The 22,572-nt window shown below is 33.4% G+C and overlaps 2 protein-coding genes across 10 annotated transcripts; both read left to right on the forward strand.

Moving 5' to 3' along the window:
* The first annotated feature begins 4,058 nt into the window (after positions 1-4,058).
* Positions 4,059-11,465, forward strand: LOC132276128 (uncharacterized). 9 transcript variants are annotated; one of them, XM_059777404.1, is made up of 4 exons: positions 4,059-4,524; positions 6,155-8,795; positions 10,407-10,478; positions 11,101-11,465. In XM_059777404.1, the coding sequence occupies exon 2, from the start codon at positions 6,193-6,195 to the stop codon at positions 8,623-8,625; it is 2,433 nt and encodes an 810-aa protein (XP_059633387.1). In that variant the 5' UTR covers positions 4,059-4,524; positions 6,155-6,192; the 3' UTR covers positions 8,626-8,795; positions 10,407-10,478; positions 11,101-11,465. The 9 variants fall into 9 exon arrangements, with proteins under 9 accessions (XP_059633387.1, XP_059633392.1, XP_059633385.1 ...); XM_059777409.1 differs by having other exon boundaries at positions 10,414-10,478; XM_059777402.1 differs by lacking the exon at positions 11,101-11,465 and adding an exon at positions 10,549-10,882.
* A 7,877-nt stretch (positions 11,466-19,342) lies between these two features.
* Positions 19,343-21,085, forward strand: LOC132279974 (homeobox-leucine zipper protein ATHB-6-like). Its single transcript, XM_059782060.1, has 3 exons — positions 19,343-19,566; positions 19,857-20,221; positions 20,320-21,085. The coding sequence occupies exons 1-3, from the start codon at positions 19,512-19,514 to the stop codon at positions 20,818-20,820; spliced, it is 921 nt and encodes a 306-aa protein (XP_059638043.1). The 5' UTR covers positions 19,343-19,511; the 3' UTR covers positions 20,821-21,085.
* Positions 21,086-22,572: the final 1,487 nt, after the last annotated feature.

The raw sequence follows: 22,572 nt of genomic DNA on the forward strand, positions 1-22,572 counted from the left end.
AACTCATCAATAATTGGTTGATATACTCACAAAAAGAGTTACAACAATACTCTTTGAAGATTTAATAAGCAAGTTGGGAATTAGTTTCCTTATTTTGTGTATTGACTATTTGTTTGTATTTTTAATTAGTTTCCTTATTTTTTTGTGGTAGGTAAGAACTCTTAAAATTAATTCAGGTTGTATAATTGTCATTGACTTTGTATAAAAAGTTGTTTAAGAGCTTTTTATAAATAGGTTGTATCCTATCCTCCAAAAGTATTTGATCATACAGATTATTCCTCATCTTTTTTTCTTCTTCTTTTCGGCAAATATTTATAGCACGTACTTCAACCAAAGTGCACAAAACTTGCAAAGAAACAAAATTTAAGATAATATTTTAGAAACAACTGCCACAATAAGAAGAAGATTGTGGATATTGACAAAAAAAAAAAAAAAAAAAAGTTTCAAGACAAGAAGTAAAACCAAGTGAGCATGACAAAGAGACAGCATAAAAAGTCGCAGATAAAAGTTTGAAATATTTTATTATTAAATCCAATCAAAACAAATCAAAATAACATCAAGAAACATTAAAGTAAAAGGCATACAAGATTGTTATACAACATATACTTTCGGATCTGGAGCAAAGGTATCCAATGCGATTGAAGTGAACTCACAGTCGTGATGCAAGATGGAATCTTAAAATACGAATTTGAAACACCCACAATAGAAGAGATAAAAGATGCGATTGAAGTGAACTCACAGTCGTGATGCAAGATGGAATCTTAAAATACGAATTTGAAACACCCACAATAGAAGAGATAAAAGATGATACACACAAACAAAGTGAAACGAAACCCTAGCCTCACAAAATGAAACGAAACCCTCCTGTTCTCTTTCATTCTCAAAGTCAGATTTGGGTAAAATTGTTAACTTAATTAACGGAAGGTATAATAGATATTTTACAAATCCGATATTTAATTATCTTAATAATTAATCAGTAAGTGAGGGGCTGTTTAGTAATTGTGTCTTTCAAACCGCCGGAAAGTACACTCCGGTGAGTTATAAGGGGGCAATATGCCGCATTTGTATAGTTGAGGGGTTGAGTTGCTCTCAAAAATAGTTCGGGGGGGCATTTTGCAATAATTCTATAGTTCAGGGAGTTTTTTGCTCTTTTGTCAAAAAAAAAAATTCATTTTCTTATTCCCATAGTATTTTGTAATCCTTAGTCTATTTATTTTTTTATTCCAATTCAGGATATTGTATTGTTTAAGTTATTTTTAATTTTTTGTTTAATTTTTTTTATTTTTAAAATCTATAATGGATAATGTATTGTTTAAAGTTATAATATCAATCCTAACTTTTTTAATAATTTACATAAAAAACCATTACATAATAAAAGTTTTAATACACAAAATGTCATAACATCTTAAAAACAAACAAAATGCAACATAAATTAAACGTCTTCATCACCATAGCACCATAGCTGTTCCACAAATTTTTCATCAAATCATTCCTCAGCTGCGTATTTATCTCTCTGTTGCGAATTTAAAGTTTTCCACAAATTTTTCATCAAATCATTCCTCAACCGCGTATTTATCTTTTTGTTGCGAATTTAAAGTTGGCAAGAGAATATGTGTGTTGTTAAAACCGATGAGCATTGACTTAAAAGTGAGAATCGGGATTGCCTCCTCTAGTGGCGGAGTCCATCTTCCAGCATTTGTGCGACGCTTATCTTCAATGATTATATTGTGAAGAATGACACATGTTTTCATTATGAGGCGTAAGTCACCTTTCTCCCAGTAACGCATTGGTCGTTACGTTATTGTCCACTTGATCTACAATACCCCAAAAGCCCGTTCCACATCTTTCTTGCATGCCTCTTGTCGCTGAACAAACAAATTTTCTTTTCCAGTGGTTGGGTGTGGGATGGTCTATATCAAAGTTGCCCACTTAAGGTATATACCATCAGACAGGTAATACCCATTCTATAGTGATGTCTATTCACCATATAATTAACCGGAGGTAATTGGCCATTGACGATACCGTTGAATATCGGGGAATGATCCAACACATTTATATCATTGTGTGAACCCGGCATTCCAAAAAATGCATGCCAGATCCATAAATCTTGTGAGGCAATTACTTCCAATATGAAAGTATTCTTACTGGAGCGTCCCGTGTGTGTGCCGTGACACTCCATTGGGCAATTCTTCCACTCCCACTGTATACAGTCGATAGAACCAAGCATACTTGGGAATCTTCTCTACACCCCTTCTTGAAGCAGCCATGCTGTGTCAGCTTCGTTGGGTGGGCGTAAATACTCCTCTGCATACACAGCAGCAATAGCATTACAAAATGCCTTCAAGCATTTAATGGCAGTGCTCTCAATGATTTTAATATACTCATTATAGTGATTGGCTGCACAACCATATGCGAGTATACGAACAACAGTTGTCATTTTCTGTATAGAAGACACCCCCAGACAACTAGTCGCATCCATTTTTTGGACAAAGTAGTCATCATAAGCCTTGACATCATTAAGGATACGAAGAAAAAGTTCTCGTCGCATCCTGAATCGCATGTGAAAGTACTTCGGTAGATATGTGCAATTCTCGTCGAAGTAATCTTTTATTAGCTGATAATGGCTTCCTTCTCGGTCACGATGAATGCACCATTTCTAATTACAGACTTGAAATACTTGCTCAACTATCTCTGGCCTCACAAAATTCATAATCTAATAGAATTTGTCTTGATCCTGTTGAATCAACGCGGCAATAGAGTCATTTTTCGAAGAGCATGTTGAGAAAGATGAAGAATTAGAGTTTGCCAAAGGAAATGCTTGTGATGACAAAGCCATTAGTTTTAAAAATTGAAAAAGATAGATAATGATATTTTGCCACAATGGAGAGAGATGAATGTAATGCTGATTTTTCAGATGAGCAAATTAGTATTCATTATATAAGATGAAAAATATAACTGTTTGGAAAAAGTTAAATTATTATTTTTTTTAGAGCGAAAATCCGGATAGCCTGATGGAGTGCATATTTTTGGAGAGCGAAAGCTGCTGACGTGACTTTTGAAATTACTGATGTGACTCTTGAAAAAGTTGAAGTGACATTTTTTTAGAGCCAAAATTCGAAAAGGCTGGTGCAGATGCTCTAAGTAAGTTAGTTTCTTTGGATCAGCTTAACTCAAAAATCTGAGTTATGCTCTTTTAGTTGTAATAGGTTCATTTATGTATAAAAAAAACACAGTTAATAAATATTTTAGTACCTGATATGGACAATAAATTGACTCACTCATTTTTTTTTTTCCTCTATTAAATAAAAGGGTTAATTTCACTAACACCTCCTTAGGTTTGATCAAATATCACCTTCAACTATCTTTCGAAAATAAATATTACTCATTTTACAAACGTTTGCTCCGTTTTTCACTCACATCCCAACCGTTATTTGTATAGTTCTGACTCAATGTAAAATGACTTAAATATTCTTTGATTTTGTCAAAATAACTCTTTAACTTAAATAATTATATAAAAGACTAAAATATCCTAATATTTTATGTTATATATGTGTGTGTTATCTTTTCGCCATATCCATGTATTGATGGAAGTACGAGTGGTGGTGATAGGTGGGTTTAATAAAGGTAATAATGGTAATTTAAGAAACTTGACATTTAGGAATAAATATGATTAAAAAATTAAGAGCAAAGTTATCTTTTTATTTTTTTTAATTGTGACAAAAAAATAAAGATGGACCTATGTGATGGGTAATTTGTGATATTTTATTTGAATAGTTTTGAAATGTTACGAGCGTTTTTAACTATCATATACACTGTACTTCTTTCACATTTTTGTAAAAAAAAATTAACTGTATTTGTTACACGTCTAATTAATAAAATTAACAATACATCACTACCGATCATAAGAACATTACTATGACAGTTTCTATTCACGTCTCTTAATCAAAAGATAAGTTAGGAAAAAAAATAATAATAATAAAAGATAATTTCATAATTTTTTTAATCATTATGACAAACACCCTAATTGAAAACTTAACCGATCGTTGCATATATATCTACCAGATTTATCTCCCAAATCAGAAGCAGTGTAAATCTAATCTATCATTCACACTTTCCAGACTTTTCTGTAAAGCTCTCGCCATCGGAGGCACAAAAGTTCTAATCTCTCTCCGGCATCGTCGCCGTCATTCCAGAACAAGTTCGGCAAGTTCAGCAACTCCGCACCACTCGACCCTGGAGTTTCTGGGGGTTAAAACTGACTAATAGTGTTTTATTGATGAAGTTATTCTTGGGTCGAATATAATATTCGGATATATTGGTGCGAGAATTTGGCCAGGGAGGCAGAGCTTTGTGCGAGAATTTGGTCGGAGAGACAGAGCTTCAACAATCTCAAGCTTGGTCTGTGTCGATCTCTCTCTGTGCCTCCATCGCCTCTGTTTCTCTCGGCCTCCACTGCCTTTGCTTGTCTTACACAGCCACCATCTTCGTTGTCCAGCAACCTACAACGACGACGGATATATGCAGGTAAGATTTTCGTTGTACAATTGACTCGCTAAGTTCGTTTTATTTCTTCAATTTGATTCCTTGTTAGTGTGTTTGATTATAAATTTTTAATATGGATTTGTGCTCGATTTCCAAATCTCTGTTGGCGTGTTTGATTCTTGTTGAAATTCATACATAATCATGTTATATATTGCTTGATTTTTGTAAGGATTGTATTCACGGCTAGAACCCTGGAACCAAACTGAACTGAACCAAAACAAACTGGTTCCATGTTCTACTGGTTCGGTTCCACATTAGGACTGGTTTGGTTCCAAAATACTCCTAAATCGGTTCAAACCGAACAATGTGATAGATATTTCGAGATTCTTATTACAAGCTTAAATCGAACAAACAGACCGGAGTAACAATGAAATAGTAGGTCCCTCTGTTATAATTCAATTCTGCAATTAAAACTTAACCCCTTCGTTTCTCTCAGATCTCCACTAACAATATTCAAACCCTAGTTTCTTAGTCCCACTCAACATTTTCCACATCTATTTTAGCTCGCCAATTCAGTTTAGTTCTTCAATTGCTCAAAGACCACGATCATTCATGTTTTCCTGTATCTGACATTTTCTTCCCAATCCAACAACCAATTTTTCGCAACAAAGGGACAGAATGTGTTTGTTTAAATGTCTGAATTAACCAAAACTTAATCTACATTCCAAGGCATTATTATTTGCAATATTGGTGAAACAGTATCCAACTGTGTAATTGAGAATTCTAACTTGTCTCATCAGATTAGAGTTGCACACTTGCACATAGTCTCGAACCTTACCATAAATTTATTCGGGTCGAACGTTGAGTGTCACAGCCCCTTCCATTTAGAACTTGACCCAACCTGCTGAATCCTTTGCAACCTGGCCGATTAGTGCCAACACCTAAAAAAGAGAAGATCAATCTCCAAACCCTAATCAGTGACTCGGTGAGGTGTGCTTAGCTTGTTCGCATACAACAAGGTGATTCAACTGCCTTCATCAGAATATCTCTATATGTTTTCTTTATGTTTCTTTGTATGCTTATCCACACACACACACACACAGGTTCTTATGCTTGAATTTATGAATAATTATTTACCTGTCTAAAATATTTAAACCATGTTGTTTCGATTGCACGAATCATTTTTATTCACTTGGAATTTACTTCACTGAATTGTCATCATCATCGTATTGGCACTAATTTTGAATTTGTGGTTGTTAGTTTGTATGTTTTCGGGCAACTTAAGTAAATTAAATTAGACAAATACCCTTTTTTGTTTCCAAGATAGTTATTACCATACTTTTCATAGATTAACTTCTTGCCCAGTGCCTGGCATGTGATTTGACTGAGGCTATGGCATTAAATAGAGCGGACTGGAAATATAGAATTTATGTAGCCAATCCCAAGTAATGTGGAAAAGTGTTTGTTTTTCTTGTTGTTGTTGTTGAACTTCTTGCCTGGTGCCAATATGAGGTTTAGGGGATAATTTTGAGATAATCTTTCATTTTACTGTGAATAATGTGAATGCAAATGGTTAAAATACTTGTCTTTGCCTATGAGTGCTGTGATTGTTTGAAAGGACTACTCAACCATTGACCTTCTGATTATTTTTTTGAATTCTTCTCATTTGCAGCATAACTAGTGGAGAAGCCTGACAGAGATATTAAAAACATGAGCAAGAGAGTGGAAAAAGAGGAGACCTCGCCCGGTAATATTGGGAAGAAGTCTAAGAAAAACAAGAAGAATGTAGCCAATAGTTTGGAAGAGGCAGTTAACTGCTTAGATGTAGTGCCTAGTAAGGTGGAGGCTAATGTCAAATCGAGCAAAGAAGATAGGAGAAGGAAGGATAAGAAGAAAGAAGAGGTTTGGAATGATGTTCAAATTGATGGGACTTCTGATGAAGCTGTCAATGTAAAGTATTGTGCAGAAGTGGATAACACTCATCAACAAGAGAAGGATAGGTCGAAGAAAAAGAAGCCGCCAAAATTGGAAGCTGCTGAAGATAATGATACTTCAAATAATGTGTCTCACATGGAAGGAGAGGAGAATAGAAGAGTGCAGACAAATGGTGGCAAGGATTCAGGACATGAAAATTTCTTAAAATCTAGAAAAGACGAGAAGAAGAGGTGCAGGAAGGACAGAAAGAAAGGTGAGAGTGATACTGTTTTGTCTTCAATGGAAATCCTTGAGGACAATGATATGAGAAAAGTTGATGTGGTTAATCGGCAGAACAGCTTTGAGAAGGAAGATGTCACTGAAATGAAGAATGATGTAGTGCCTAGTAAGGTGGAGGGTAATGTCAAATCGAGCAAAGAAGATAGGAGAAGGAAGGATAAGAAGAAAGAAGAGGTTTGGAATGATGTTCAAATTGATGGGACTTCTGATGAAGCTGTCAATGTAAAGTATTGGGCAGAAGTGGATAACACTCGTCAACAGGAGAAGGATAGGAGGAAGAAAAAGAAGCCGCCAAAATTTAAAGCTGCTGAAGATAATGATACTTCAAATAATGTTTGTCACATGGAAGGTGAGGAGGATAGAAGAGTGCAGACAAATGGTGGCAAGGATCCAGGACATGAAAATTTGTTGAAATCTAGAAAAGATGAGAAGAAGAGGTGCAAGGAGGACAGAAAGAAAGGTGAGAGTGATACAGTTTTGTCTTCAATGGAAATCCTCGAGGACAATGATATGAGAAAAGTTGATGTGGTTAATCGGCAGAACAGCTTTGAGAAGGAAGATGTCACTGAAATGAAGAATGGAGAACAAGGGGCTAGAAAGAGGAACAAAAGGAGAAGGGACATGGAGGATGGCGATCTAAAAGAACACAAGAAAATCACAGATAGAAAAGAGGTTGAAAAAGCGAGGGAGGACATTAACGAGGATATTGTGGAGAAGGTTGAAAAGAAGAAGAGAAAGAGAAAGAAGAAACTGGATAAGGATGACTTGCGTGCTGGATTTCAAGAAATCGTGGCTAAGGAACATAATAATGAAAGGACTACTGTTGAAGATAAAGATTTTGTTTACAGTGAAGGTAATACTAATTCAAGTAGGAATAAGATAGTCGACAAAGAGATGAAAAATGTCAACAAAGAGAAGAGGAAAAAGAAGCAGCCTGATACAGTTGAAAGTAGTTCCAAAGATCCTAAATCAGAAGGAAAATCTAAGAAAGTTAGGTTTTCTGATCATGTAGAGATCTTCCCATTGTCTGATGATCCATTTGCGTTGAAGACAAAAGAACAGGAAGATAATTTAGTTCGAGGCAAGCGGTTCTCACTAGAAGAAGATGAGATGATTAAAGAGGCTGTATATAACTACATAAAGGTGAATAACTTGGGCGAAGAAGGTTTGGACATGGTTCTGCACTGCAAGGCTTATCCCCAAATTAAAAATTGTTGGAAGGAAATAGGGGCTGCCCTTCCTCATAGGCCTTATCTGAGCATATACTACCGTGCTCATATATTGTTTGAAAGGGATGAGAAGCGTGGATGGACGCCTGAAGAGTATGAAATTATCAAAAAGTTCCATGAAGTACATGGGCCAGATTGGAAGATGTTGGCTGACGAGCTTGGCAAACATAGATTTCACGTGAAGGATACTTGGCGCAGAATAAAGCTATCTAGCATGAAGAAAGGACGTTGGTCCCAAGAGGAGTGCCAGAATTTATTTAATTTAGTGAATATGGATCTGCGAATGAAGGTTTTTGAGAAAAAGTACTCCAAGCACGGCATGTTGAGGGATAATATCTGTTGGGGTGCTATTAGTGATAAGTTGTCCACTCGTTCCAGTGGAACTTGCTTTATGAAATGGTACCGCCAATTAACATCACCTATGGTGGCTGAAGGTGAATGGGCTGATGCTGATGACTATCGCCTGCTTACTGCACTTTATAGCTTGGATGAATGCTGCATGGAAGATGTGGATTGGGACAATCTTATTGACCATAGATCTGGAGATGTATGTCGAAAGCGTTGGAACCAAATGGTCCGTCACATAGGTCAACCTGGGAATAATTCGTTTGCTGAACAAGTTGAAATTCTATCGAAGCGCTATTGCCCCGATTTACTTGAACCAAGAGAGATCTGGGACAACAAACCTGTTGTTCCTTGATGCTACTATTGTATTTGGTTTCTAAGTGCCTGATCGGGAATCACCTGCAGGTGAAGATATTGCAATTCATGTATCTACATGGCAATGTGATTTAGAGATTTGTTGGCCTTGGTTAAGCTCTCATTATTGGCTTGGACGTGACTGAGGGCTATAAACACTTGCACAGCTGGGTAAGTTTGCCCAGAAACTTTGAAAGATTTTTTTTTTTTTTTTTTTCTTCATGGTTTGTCTATTCCTCCTCTCAATTGCAGTTTTCTTCTTCTTCCTTTTTTTTTTTCCATCAATTTTTCCTCTTAAATAGTAATTGCTTAAATTTCCATATTTATTGTTGATATTTTCAGTTTTCAGGGTGTGATTTATGTTATTTTGATGTTAAGTTTGTTTCTGCATTTAATAGCAATATGAAAGAGACCCTTTTTATTTTTCTGCAGGGCGTGATTTATGTTATTTTGATGTTAAGTTTGTTTCTACATTTAATAGCAATATGGAAGAGACCCTTTTTATGTTTTCTGCGTAGATCTTTATGAATCTGACAAACCCATATAATGTTTTGAAGTGTATTGCTCATTTAAATGTTTAAATTGAAAAGCCCTTTTTTTTTTAACTTCGAAAATGATAAGGTACTAGTCTTTAAATGTGTGTGAATTTAGTTCCAGAAGTTCTTCAAAAGCACCATATGTTTCCATCTGTGCTACTTGTTTTTTGTTTTTGGTACATTTTTTAAGTTTCAATTCTGTTTTGAATTGTGATATGGTGGGGGTTTCAGTCTTTTTTGACTGATGGAGAAGAAATAATTTTTAGCAGCTGTTTACAGGTTAATTGATTGAATACTCATTCCAGTTATACCAGCTCAATTTTCTGAAAGTAATTTTTGTTTTTGCAGCACATCCCTATCTTGTGTCACAAACACAGGTTAATTGATTGAATACTCTGCAAATGATACCTCAGTCGTGTGTCAAAGTAGTTATATTTTTGCAGCACATCTCGTGTCACACGCACACACAGTACAGTGGACTGAGCAGCTAAATTATCTAATCCAATCTTAACAGATTGAAGCAACTTGAGTCTATTGATCTGTCCTGCAATCCTAATTTTATGATGAACAAAATGTTTGCAAATTTTTTTTTCTTGGTGAATAGAAGTTGCAGTCCTAATTCAAGGCATTGTTTAGAACTCATGACAAGTCCTTTTAACAATTTCAAAAGAACATTGCCTTCGGTTAATGGATTTTGATTCGATCTATTAGGTTTGAATCCAAGTCTTTTTTGCCTTGGATTTGGTTTTCAGTGAAATATATTTTCAAGCCCATTTCCATCAAAATGAGAACTTTTAACAAATATGAGAATCTCAAATTCACTTTCGAATTAAATTCCATGAAGTCATTGAACTTACTCTATCTACAACCCATATGGCTTTAGGAATTCGTCACTATACTATTCCTACAACCTCCATTTGGCTTTTAGGGCCTTTTGCCAAAGAAATTACTCTGCATCCCCAACCTACCAGAGAGAGGGACTTAATACATCCATATTAATCTTGTGCATTTATTATTTAAAGAGCAGTGAAACATGAGCTCTTGTTCCAATAATCGGTACTAAATTTTTATTTCTTGTGCATTTATTATTAGTTATTAAAGAGCAGCGACAGGCTCACCAAATTTGGTAGATTTACATTACATGGGTGGTCCCACTACATTGCATCTAATGGATGTAGTCATTCCGAATGAATGATTTTTTGTGACACCATCTAATGGATATCATTTGTTTCTTTTTTTGTTCAAGTTTTTAGATTGTGATATTGGGAGTTCAGCCCGACTGATAAGAGAAGAAAGAAATCATAGCAGCTGTTCACAGGTTAATTGATTGAATAATTCTCATTCCATTAACAATTTAATTGTGTGTTAAGTAATTCTGATTTTTGCAGCATATCTCTCTGTTTCTGTCTCTCTCTCGTGGCACAATAGCACACATGCACACACGAGAAATGAACAGTTGTTGGCTGATGCACTTGGACTGGAGCTCAAGACAAGCTTGGGGTTTTGTAAGAAACATACTGTTGTTGATGTTGAAGAAGCAAGCAGTGTGTTAAATTTTGTTTTAATTGAGATGAGGAAGCTAATTGAAACAGTTTGGGTTTTTTCTTTTTCTTTCTTGCACCAGCTGTTGGACATATTAAAGTGTATTAATTTGTAAAGAATTATGGATTTTTGGAAGCTAAAAAATCACTTCCTTTTCCAATTGAAATATTATTATTCCAATGGTGGTGATTCTTTATCATACTGTGGGGGATGCTCTTGTGTTGAGCATCAAAATTGATATATTATGCAGTTGCGTAGAAACGCCGCAATGATTAGTGGCACATTATGTATTAGTGACACTCTTTCAATGTTCACAATTGTTCATATATTTATATACAGAATGAAACGTGAATGTTTAGATATGGCATGTTTTTATTAATTGTTCTTCATGGTTCCAGGTCGAAAAATAGTCCGCAGTGTTGGTGGTGCCTGGCAAGTGGAAAAGCACCTGCTGAAGTTGCAGAAACTGAGATGTCAGAGATTATCCATTAAAAGTGTTTCAATTTGCTTTTTTTTTTTTTTTTTGTTTAACTTTTGTGTTCCTTCTTAATCTTTTATAAGATTTCAATTTGCTAAGTATCTTTGTTTTACATTTTTCTATCTAGATACTGGTTATTTCTATAGTTTACCACCCGCTATCCTATTCTGTCATTTAAAGTTGTGGATAAACAGTGTCTTGTAATAGAAAATTTATTTTAATTACAGGTGTAAACGTATGAAATACCATAAATGGTAGGATAAAACATAGAGTTTAGATGGTGTCTGATTTTTTCTTTCCTGTTTCTTTAAAATTGTCCTCCTTTTCTCTAGGGTTAAAACCACAAAACCCCCCCTATACTATACATGTTTCTCATATTAACCCCCTGCGAGGTTATATCAGCCCTTTAACTACGAAAAATGATCACTTCAGTCCAGTTTTTGACAGAACCGTTAAAACATCAATACAAAATGACCCTTGTTTCCTTTATTATTTAAAATAAAATAAAAAATTAAAGTTACAATCTGACTGTTTGACCTACAATTGCTGAGGTTAGTTATTAGAGAGCATTTATGGGTTACTTCCTCCAATATATTGGAAATTTACAAGATGAAACCTAAAAATATATACAAAGGAATGCGTCTTATTATTATTATTATTATTGTTATTATTTAGTTATCGGCCTGTAGGGCCCGCCAATCTCTTCATATTTTAAATGTTCGTGGCTCACATTTTTAGGAGAATGTTTTCAACACTAATTGTTGTATAGTTTTTCTAAATCATCATTCAATCAGGAGTACTGGGGACAAATCTTTGGAGATGAGGATTGTTGTTGTTTTATCTCCCGTTTTATTGACATTGATTGCATTATTTCTTTCTAGTCTTCCATGATATCAGTTTCTAGTGTAATCATGTTTATATATTTATACATATCATTGGAAGTACATTGGGCTATGAACTGTTTTGGTTAAACCTGAATCGAATCAATATCAATGTTTGTTATTAAGATACGCGCTCACTTACATTTCATGCTTTTGTAAATGTTCAGCTGGAAAAAGGTGTAGATGGCTTTTTTGATTACTTTGTATGTTGGATTCACATTTTTGGACAGACTGCTGCCAAAATTGGAGATCATCTGCAGTTTGTTTTTATCGTCAAACTAACGGTAGGGTAGTGTTTTGACATGATTTTCAATAGTTGAGGTCTTTTTTTGACACAAATTTATTAGCAGACTGCTGCCAAAATAGGAGGATTTTGTGATTTTAACTCTCTCTTAGTTAATTATTTATCTGACAGGTACATTGGATTATTGTCTAAAATACTTATCCTGTGTTTATTTGTTGCTCCCAAACATAGCTATAGGGTTATTGTTTACTAATACAATTTTAGATAATCGTTTAGATAACCATGTGATACTCCTTTTACGGGATGGATATCTAGCATTATTAGCTTTCTGTCATGAAGTGTTATGATGCATGCATGCACAATGGAATATAAATTTGTTTCTACTGATCATTTGCTGTTTGTTTTTATATTGTTGTAGCAGATCAGGAGAGCTTCACAGGAACAAGGTACCTCAATTCACAAAATTTTGATGCATATATGTGTGTGTGTGTGTGTGTTTATAATATAATATTACCTTTTAAGGAGTAGCTCTCCTTCCTCAATACTTTTCGGCTTCTGCATGAACTGGGGAAAAAAGAAAGGAGCATCTTCCTCTTCTTTTTGACTTTGTTGTCGCTTTTGAAATTTGATCTTTTTATTGCTTAGCTTAGATGTATAAAGATCAAATCACTCCATATTAATTCTCTTCCTTACTTTGAACCTCCTAAATTCCAAGTCCTAATTGATCAAACAACTAAAGCAGAATTGTCCCTTTCTTTTTAGTATGTCACTTCTACTTGTCCTATCTTTTCATTTCTTTCAAATTTCCAGCATTTATAGGAAACAAAGTACTAGTGAATGGTGAGAGATTATGTATATTGCAACTCTGACCTTCTTCTTTCCTTCCAAATAAATGAAATTGGTAGGAAGGAAGAGTAAAAGGGGGAGAAGAAAAGAGAACAGAAGAGTTGGATAGACTATTCAATGTTTGGATGGAGAGAAGAAGTGAAGGGACAAAAGAGAAAGAGTTCATTTACCTTTTTAACATTTTTGCTACCATTGATTCCTTTCAAAGTTTCATTTCTTTTATGGTATTAGGATAGCATTTTCATCTCCTCCTCATTCCATTTCTTCCAATTTTAAAATTCTTTTAGGGTTCATTTTAGATAAATAAATGGAGTTAGATTCAAGGAATTTGAGTTGATATGAAAGGTTGAGCAATGAAGTTGGATTTCAAAGCACCAAGAGGATTGATGTTTAAAATAGGGGTTTAAGAGAAATATTTTCTTATAATCAATTGAATATAGTGTTTATTTATTTGAATCATTTCAAATCCATCAAACTATATATTTGTTATCCTCCTTTCATTTGAAACCCTTCAATTCAAATGAGACTGATAAAAGGAAAAATTATTGAGTCTCAAGTCTCAAAGTTTATGTCTGTGTGTTACTTTTTGACAACAGAAATGGCACCCGTGTCAATAACACTTTTTTTGGGTTGGTCCTACACAAACTTTTTAGGACACACTTCTCCTCCAATCTACCTCAACTCCTCTCTCAATTATTTTCCATGATTAGATGGAAAAACACTACAAAGTCAAAAAAATATTCCTGTTTCCTCAAATTTCAACCAATGGTTTGAAGAGCACTCAAGAAATTTGAAATGAAAACATATACTAAAACTTGTTTCTTTCAAAAATTTAAGTGAATTGACATATAATAAAGTTGTCTTTCCTACCTATGGTACCATCTCTCTGTTGATGTTGTTTTGCATGTGCATATATGCCTTTCTCTTGATCTCCTATTTATTATATGAGTCTCTTTCCTGCTACATCGTTGAAATGTTGAAAATGTGATTATATTTTATTTTCCATCACAATTGAGACAAGAAGAAGTCAAATGCAGCCATTTCTCTGTTTTAGCATCCTCTCAATGATGGCTAACACATTAATTTTATTTTTCAACACATTAATTCTGGATTTAATATGTTGAAAAATATTAATAGGTAGATTTACTGAAAACTAGCAAGGTCCTATGCACGTCCTAGAATCTGGCTTTACTTTTCGAGGTAAAATTTTAAACTAGAGCCATGTGATGGCCGTCCAAATAAACAAATGTCATATTATCAATCAACCTCAATGAGATTTGGACTTCTATTGCTTAGAAGCTGGCATTACCTTCTCAATTGACATTATACATATATATATATATACACACACCTACAAATTGTCTCCCTCTTATTAGATTTGCATATCAAAGAGAGCCCATAGGCTATGTGTCACATATATCTTTTGTTTTGTTAATCACCGACTTTGCGCTTCTATATATATAGGCTAGGGTCTCCTCATGGTTACTTGCATGAGGCTATCCTCTCTATCGTATCGACTGATTAAATTCCAACGCTTAATGATAGGATACACTGAAATTGATTAAATTTCGACGCTTAATGATAGAACACACTGAAATAGATGTGTTTTATTTATTTGAAAAGCTAAAATCTATTGATATTACTGCTAGCACGATATTAATAGTATATTGAGAACTTTCTCTTCTTTGGCACGATGAATTGGGATAAAATAAGAATACTTGATTTAGTTTCATTTTCTTTCCATTGTTTACACCACCATTGACCACTTGCGAGAGCATTCCACCACCGGTTCGAGCTCTCCATAGAATTCGGTTCGACCAAGATATTGGGTCTGATACTGATAGCAATTGACACAACTCGAACGTTGGAACTTCACTTTATTTTTTACGAATGCCAGATGTTTTATAGAATTGAATTTGAATTTCATTCAGTTTTTACATTCAAATTGATCGGATCGAATACTGTTTGGAACGATCATTCTTTTCTATGCAGCAACCCATGTCGGTAATCAAATAATAAAATGAAATAGCGCACACATAATTCGTTGTTCCTACATTATTTCTATTTCTTTCCTGTTCTTGTATGCTAAACATAGACTTCATTTGGGTTTCAATGATTTCAATTTCATTAGCAGAAATTTATGACCAGCAGTCCTATAAAGTTTGCAAAAAAAACAAAAGAAATTAATTTCGAGTTTTGGTGAGTCAATTGTTTGGTATGGCTCTGTCACAATCGGTGCCTAATTTGTACAAGCAAGGATACAGTAGTCAATTAAATATTAAGTAATAGTAGAACTTTATGCTAAAAAAGCATTTAATATGGTCCCCATTTTTGACATTCATAGCATAGAATCTGCCACGAGGAATTTAATAAATATATTTTCATATTATTTTTTTGCAACGTGATACATTTTCATTTTTATATTCATAACGCAAACGATTCTCAAATCTCAATTTGAATACATTTTTGTAATTCTGTATGATGAGGTAGGAAATAGTCCCTGAGTTTGACATTATGTATATTATATTCTAATTTATTTAAACTCCGCAATTTAATTTGGTGCTGCTAAGCTTCCTTTGAATTGAATTGTAGTATTGAAGATCACATGTATGTGGCTTAATTGGTAAGATAAATTTGTTGTGATGTTATATTTTCTTGGATTATTTTTTATTTATTTATTTTTTGTAGCGGAATGCGCTAGCATTTGATGATAAGAAATTTTTTTTATACTAGTTTGATTGCATGAAATTGGTGTCTTGAAATTGGAACAAAATTGGTTGATCATTTCAATTCCGAAACTAAATTTTTTCTAATTCCAAGACATTGATTTCATGCAATCTAATCAGGTCTTGGTCTGAACCTGACCTCGTTCTGCACCTTCCAGATCTAGACGGAATTGTAGTATTGAAGATTGCATATATGTAGCTTAATTGGTAGGATATATATGTTGTGATGTTAAATATTTTTGGAATTTTAAATTTTTTTAGCATAATATGTTAGCATTTGATGATACGAAAATTCTTGATGTTCCTTCGGTTGTATGGAATTGATGTTTTAAAATTAGAAAAAAAATTAGTTCATGATTTTAATTACGAGAAAGAATAAAAAAAACATTTCAATGGATATATTGAATAAATTAAAAACAAGTCCAATGATGAATGAGCTCCACTTATGAAATCAAATGAAATTTGACAGAATGTTAAAACTTGAAGTATTGAACTTGGATCCTTTCTTGTACAACACGATAGATGGTAGAAACCTCCATATTGAGTCTGATTTATATTATTTGCGGGGACCAATTCTCACATGGGAGCATGTACAAAAGATCATACTATGCATGGGATAAAATCCAAATCCGTGAAGTATTATTTTAATCAACAAAATTGTTGATGTGATAAGGGGAAATAGACAAAAAAAAAAAAAGAAGAAAAAAAGAAAAAAAAAAGGTAAAGTACAGTCACAATTACTGAAATTTGGCTAAATGGCACTTAAATGAAACTTTCTTATTTTTTGGATAAAGATACCCTTGAAGGTTTAAGAATGGACAGACACTCTTTTACATGAGAAATTGACTAAATTACCCTTTAATTGTTTAGGGGACTTTTTTAACTTTACAATTTAATAAATTAGATCAATCTACCCTCATGAACAATTTATGCATAAAAAAAAAAACTTCTTAAAAATGTAGATGTCTAAAATAATTTTTTGATCCAATACATATATTTCAAATAAATTATATTTTGTTATTACTTCTTTACTTTTTCTTTTTTATTTTTAAATTAAGATGCTTAATTCTTTCATCTAAAAAAAATTAAACCAATCTCTTTTTCTTAAAAATAAAAAATATAGTACCAGTATAACTTTATGTATCTTAAATTATAAATCAAATATTATGCATTTCCCAACATAAAAGGGGAAAAAAAATAATAAAACAAAGGAAAAAAAAAATAAAATAAAGGGAACAAAAAAAAAAAAAAGGCATGCATAAAGTTATACTGATACCATATTTTTTATTTTTAAGGAAAATAGATTAGTTTGATTTTTTTAGATGAAAAAATTAAGCATCTTAATTTAAAAATAAAAAAGAAAAAGAAAAGAAGTAATAATAAAATATAATTTATTTGAAATATATGTATTGAATCAAAAAATCATTTTAGATGTCTACATTTTTAAGAAGTTAGGATATTTCTAAAAAAAAAAAAAATGTAAACAATATAAATTTTTTTTTTTATTATTTTTTTTTATGCTTAAATTATTCATGAGGGTAGATTGGTCCAATTTATTAAATTGTAAAGTTAAAAAAATTTTCTAAAATGTCAAAGGGTAATTTGGTTAATTTTTCATGTAAATGGGTGTTTTTGTTCATTTTTGAACCTTCAGGGGGTGTCTTTGTCCAAAAAATCGAAAAGTTTCATCTGAGTGTCCTTTTGCCAAACCTCAGGAGGTGTGACACTACTTTATCTTAGAAAAAATTATATTTCGTAAAAAATTATTTTATTTTGCATATTATTGAAACATTTCGTGAATAGTGACCAAAAATTAAAATACCAAATTACAGTATTAGTAAAAAAAATAATTTTTTTCAAAATTTTTAAATAACATTTTTAAATTAACCATTATATTTTTCAAACTTATAATTTTTTTTTACCAAAAATGTTTTCATACTTTTGCTTCAAAAATCTTATAACAAATGTACATTATGCGTCTAATTATTATTTAAAACACCCTATGACCATAAAAAAAAATTGCTTTGTTCCGAATTAAAACAAAACATCAAAAATAATACTTCCAAACATGACCTATGTTTTGGCCATGTGTGTATATATGACAATTCCAACTGGCACCCAATGGGTGTGAAACCATTCCAGTTAGAACACAAAACACACAGTGGCACACACCATGTGAAGCAGGTGGCTTTGGTCACCGGCACACAAAGCTGAAAACAACATGGAAGCTTTTGTTGTACATACAAAATTGACACACCATGTGATGTGAGATGAGATAGGGCTCTATATGCAGGGTTCAGGCTATCTCTGCACAAATAACAAAATGACAGCTGTGATCTCTCACCCACCATCCACACCCATGTGAAAATTTGAAAATAGATAGGTCAGCTTGTTGACACTCTGATCCGATCAGATCCATCATTGATCAGACGGTTACAGATTCTTGTACTTTTCATCCTATCTCACCCTCCTGTACTTTTAGCAAACATCCATAGGGTGTCAGAAAATGAAGTTACTACACATTTGTTGTGACAGTCATAAGTTCGCATACATTAATTAAAGTTGGCTGTTAGGAAAATGTTTGATAGTCCGAATTTGGATTCTTTATCAATGAATTTGGTAGCTCAAAGTTTGACCCCTCAAGCCATACGTTGTGGAGGATTCAGTTCTTGCTTTTGAATTACAGTTTTAAATTAAATGGCGCAAGTGTTACAAGGTTGATATACGTATTTAAAAATAAATAAATAAAAAATTTAAAATTTAATCTAATATTCGAATGTAAAAAGAAAACCCATGGCATCATATTTTACTTCTTGGCCTAGTTTTTCATGGTCATTTGAGCTTATGAAAATTAGGACTAAATTTTTGAAAAATTATTATTTTGACAATAATTGATTTTCGGTTGTCTGTTGTTATAGCAGGGTTCGACACTTGATTTGTCGGGTGTCTTATACAACGGGCATTCGCCCGTTGTGCTGGGAGACTCATCACCATATGAGACACCCGACAACAGATGAGTGTCGTTTTGAATTTTCTATTTTTGGAGTATTAAATTTGGTGTGTGAGTGATCCACCAGCTTGATTATTGAAAATTGAATAAAAATTGACAAATTCAAAATAGCTGATAAAATATACATTCGTCAAAGTCATAATCAGCAATTAGAGAGTGCATTCCAAGTTGCTCCTACCAAACAGCAACATGCAGCAAACTTCCTAAGAAATTTAAAAGGTCTTCAATTGAAATCACAATGATGGCCATAAAAACAAAAAATAAAAAAATAAAATAAAAGAAGAAAAAAGAGCAAATTCAATAATTGTCTTGCTGTATGGTAACTTTTGTTTAGTTTTAGATATTATGATTTAATTTATTAAATAAAAAATAAATATTCAGAAAAGTCCACAGCTTCATATTTTATATCAGTTTAAGGCCTGAGGGTATATATATAATGTGTAGGATGTATCAAGTCTACTGCTACCTGACTCGCTCTCTCTCTCTCTCTACTATGTTATATTGGATCAATCAAAGCATTTGGTCACTTTTTCATCATCTGTATAGAATTCTTCATTCTGGGCATCCTTTACTCATTGATACTAAAACAGAGTCTACTTGACTTTGATTCTCATACATTCAGCTATGAAGCGGTTCAGTAGTTCAGGTTCTTTGGGTGCTTTGATCTGTCCATCTCAAGGTAAATTGAAATTCTATTACAAAATTAAGAAACCCCTTTTTTTTCTTAATGATGCTTCAGTTGTCATTCAAGCACATTCTCTCTGTTTGGCTGCTTAGAAAACAGAGGAAATAATAGAAGGAAAAAAGAAAGTTTAATTCTATGGAACATGTTTGTTTTGGTCAGCTGAGTAAAGGGTTTCTTTTAATTTAGCACAACTCTGATATTCAATTTCTTTTCTCTCTCTATCGATTGTGAAATTCTAATTTTTGAGAAAATTTGTTTAACTCTCTGTTTGTTTGTCAATGCAGAGATGAATCCGAAGAACAATGCCGTCGACAGTAGGGAATTCCAGGCAATGCTGGATGGTTTAGATGAAGAAGATTATCTGGAAGAAAAAATTGCCGGGAAGAAAAGGCGGTTGAGTTCTGTTCAAGTGAAGGCATTGGAGAAGATTTTCGAGGTAGATAACAAGCTTGAGCCAGAGAGGAAAGCAAAATTAGCAGCTGAACTCGGTCTCCAACCGCGACAAGTTGCCATTTGGTTCCAAAACCGACGTGCTCGTTGGAAGACAAAGCTATTAGAGAAAGATTACAGTTTCCTCAAGTCCAATTATGAAGCACTTAGGCTCAAGTACACTAAGCTCCAACAAGAAAAAGAAGCTTTAATTTCAGAGGTGTGTCAATTAGTTTTCGATTTGATGACTTGAAATTAGATTGAATCTGCGTAGATTTTGGTTTCATTAATGTCTTGTATATGTTGTTTTTACTGCAGCTAAGAGAGATGAAAGTGAAACTTGGAGAGGAAAACACAGAAACAGAGCACTCTGTTCGAGAAGCTCTGTTTTCAGAAGAGAGTTATAAGGTCTCTCCTACTAGGCCATGTGGTGAACCTGAGCTATTATCCAACCCGAACCAAGAAGTGTGCAACAATGCAGGCTTGTTAAAATTTAAAGGGTTGGTGGATTTCAAAGACGGGTTATCGGATAGTGATTCTAGTGGAGTTCTCAACGAAGATGGCAATCTGAATAATGCTCAACGACTACTATCACCGGCTTCGTTTACTCTTAGAAATGATTATTCTTCTTCTTTGTCTTTACATTCATCGTTACTGAATTGCTTCCAATATTCAGAATCAAGAGTGATTACGGGGAATGCTGCGTGTGAGCCACAGTTTGTGAAGATGGAAGAGCAGAGTTTGTTTAGTACAGAGGAGTCCTGCAATATATTCTCGGTTGATGAAGCACCTACACTTCAATGGTACTATACTGGTTAGAAAAACTAGTAATGTGTAATGGCCTGTAGTTGAAGTATGAAGAAGCTATGAAGAATTGCAAAAAATTTGAGGCATGGAAATTAAGTTTTTATGTTTATTTGAACAAGATAGGAACTATAGAAGTTTAGAGAAATTGAGTGTTTCACTAGGTCAAGCATAGAGTAGCGACTCTAACCATTGGTTTAGCCTCTCCCTCCCTCGAATTTTTTTTATTCATATTTTACACCTATAATTTCATTAAATTTTTAACAAAATTTTTGAATTATCAATTGTTCAAGGCACCCCCTACCCACAAAAAAAAAAAAAAAAAAAAATTAATTTTCTTGCATCTTCGTTGGGTTTAGCCATTTTTCTTACCTTAAATAAAAACATCACTTGTTGCTTCAAAACAAGGTTTTTTATTTTTTTATAATACTCGCTGGCAGAGTTGGCTTAAAATTCCACCATTTGAGCTGGATATCAGTCGATCAAACTCAATTTCATAAACAAGTTCAAATCGAGCGTGAATGTGGGCATTCAAGCTCAGTCTCACACTATTTTCTTGTTGACCTTCGGCTCAACTCATTTAACTAGTTTTTGCCAATTTCGAGCTACTCAAGTTTGTATAAGATAAATATTATTATAAATCCAAATAAGCTCCGATAAAAAAGGTCTGTGTTCATGAATTTTAATAAATCTGGTCATAAATATTGTGAACATGTTAACCAGTCTAATAAACTAAGTCATGAGTTATTCAGACTTGCTCCTTTACCTAATGAGTTTGAAAATTTTGTTTGAGTTCTTCTTATTTACTTAACAAACAAAGTTGAACATAATTCTTATCCATTGGCGCTCAAACCATTTTATAGACAGTTTCATCCCTTTGGAGCTTGAAAATTTTTCTTGGGCAACTCAGTCCAAAAAAATAATATAAATGAAATTATTTTATTTGGTTTTCAGGAAATATAAAAAGAGAGAGAAGAAAAAGAAAACTAAGAATGAATCTTATAGTTTATATTTAATTCCATTTTTTATATAACAAATTTTAAATTACAATTATTTTTTAAAAAATTATGTGTGGTAAAGAAAATAGACAATTTGATTTTCCTTTTACTTTTTATTTCTTCCTATTTCACGGAGAATCTGTAGACTAAAAAAAGAAAATAAATCATGCACAATCAACTAGTTCAAGTGGGCTACACACGTTTGTTTGAACATGCACAAATTCAAAATTGATCTAAGAAAATTATCCGAGTGGTCTATGTGGGCCGGATCAGGTCTATTGGCATGAAGTTTTTGTGATATGGGTCCATTATTCTGGACTTGGGCTAGGGTCCACTAAACTTAATTACGAAAATTAAAGGTGTTGCAAACTTGACCCGATTAAAGCTGCTGCATACCCGAAGTAAAGGAGGTTTTGTAATTTCGAACTAAGGGAGGTACAAGTTCCACCTAACCCATTTGGCCATTCCAAAAAATGAACGATAATCGGTTTTACTAGGGACCGAATACTTTTTTGTTTCTAGTTCACTTTAAATCGAGAATGCAATACTAATGCAACATCGGTGTAAATGCTCACAAATATATTCGCTTTGAGTTTGCAACACTCAAGCAACGTGACAAATATATTCGTTTTGAGTTTGCAACGGTCATTAGTTGGTGTTGCACGATGTTGCATCTTCGATTTATTTGTATAGAATCAAGAATAAATGCGTATTGTAAAGAATCAATGTTTATTTTTTGGGAGGATAATTTAATGAAGCTAACGTAATG

The sequence above is a fragment of the Cornus florida genome, unplaced genomic scaffold, assembly GCF_030987335.1.
Source record: "Cornus florida cultivar Cherokee Brave unplaced genomic scaffold, ASM3098733v1 CherokeeBrave_3.0.0_Hap2_Chr10, whole genome shotgun sequence".
Taxonomy (NCBI): Eukaryota; Viridiplantae; Streptophyta; class Magnoliopsida; order Cornales; family Cornaceae; genus Cornus; species Cornus florida.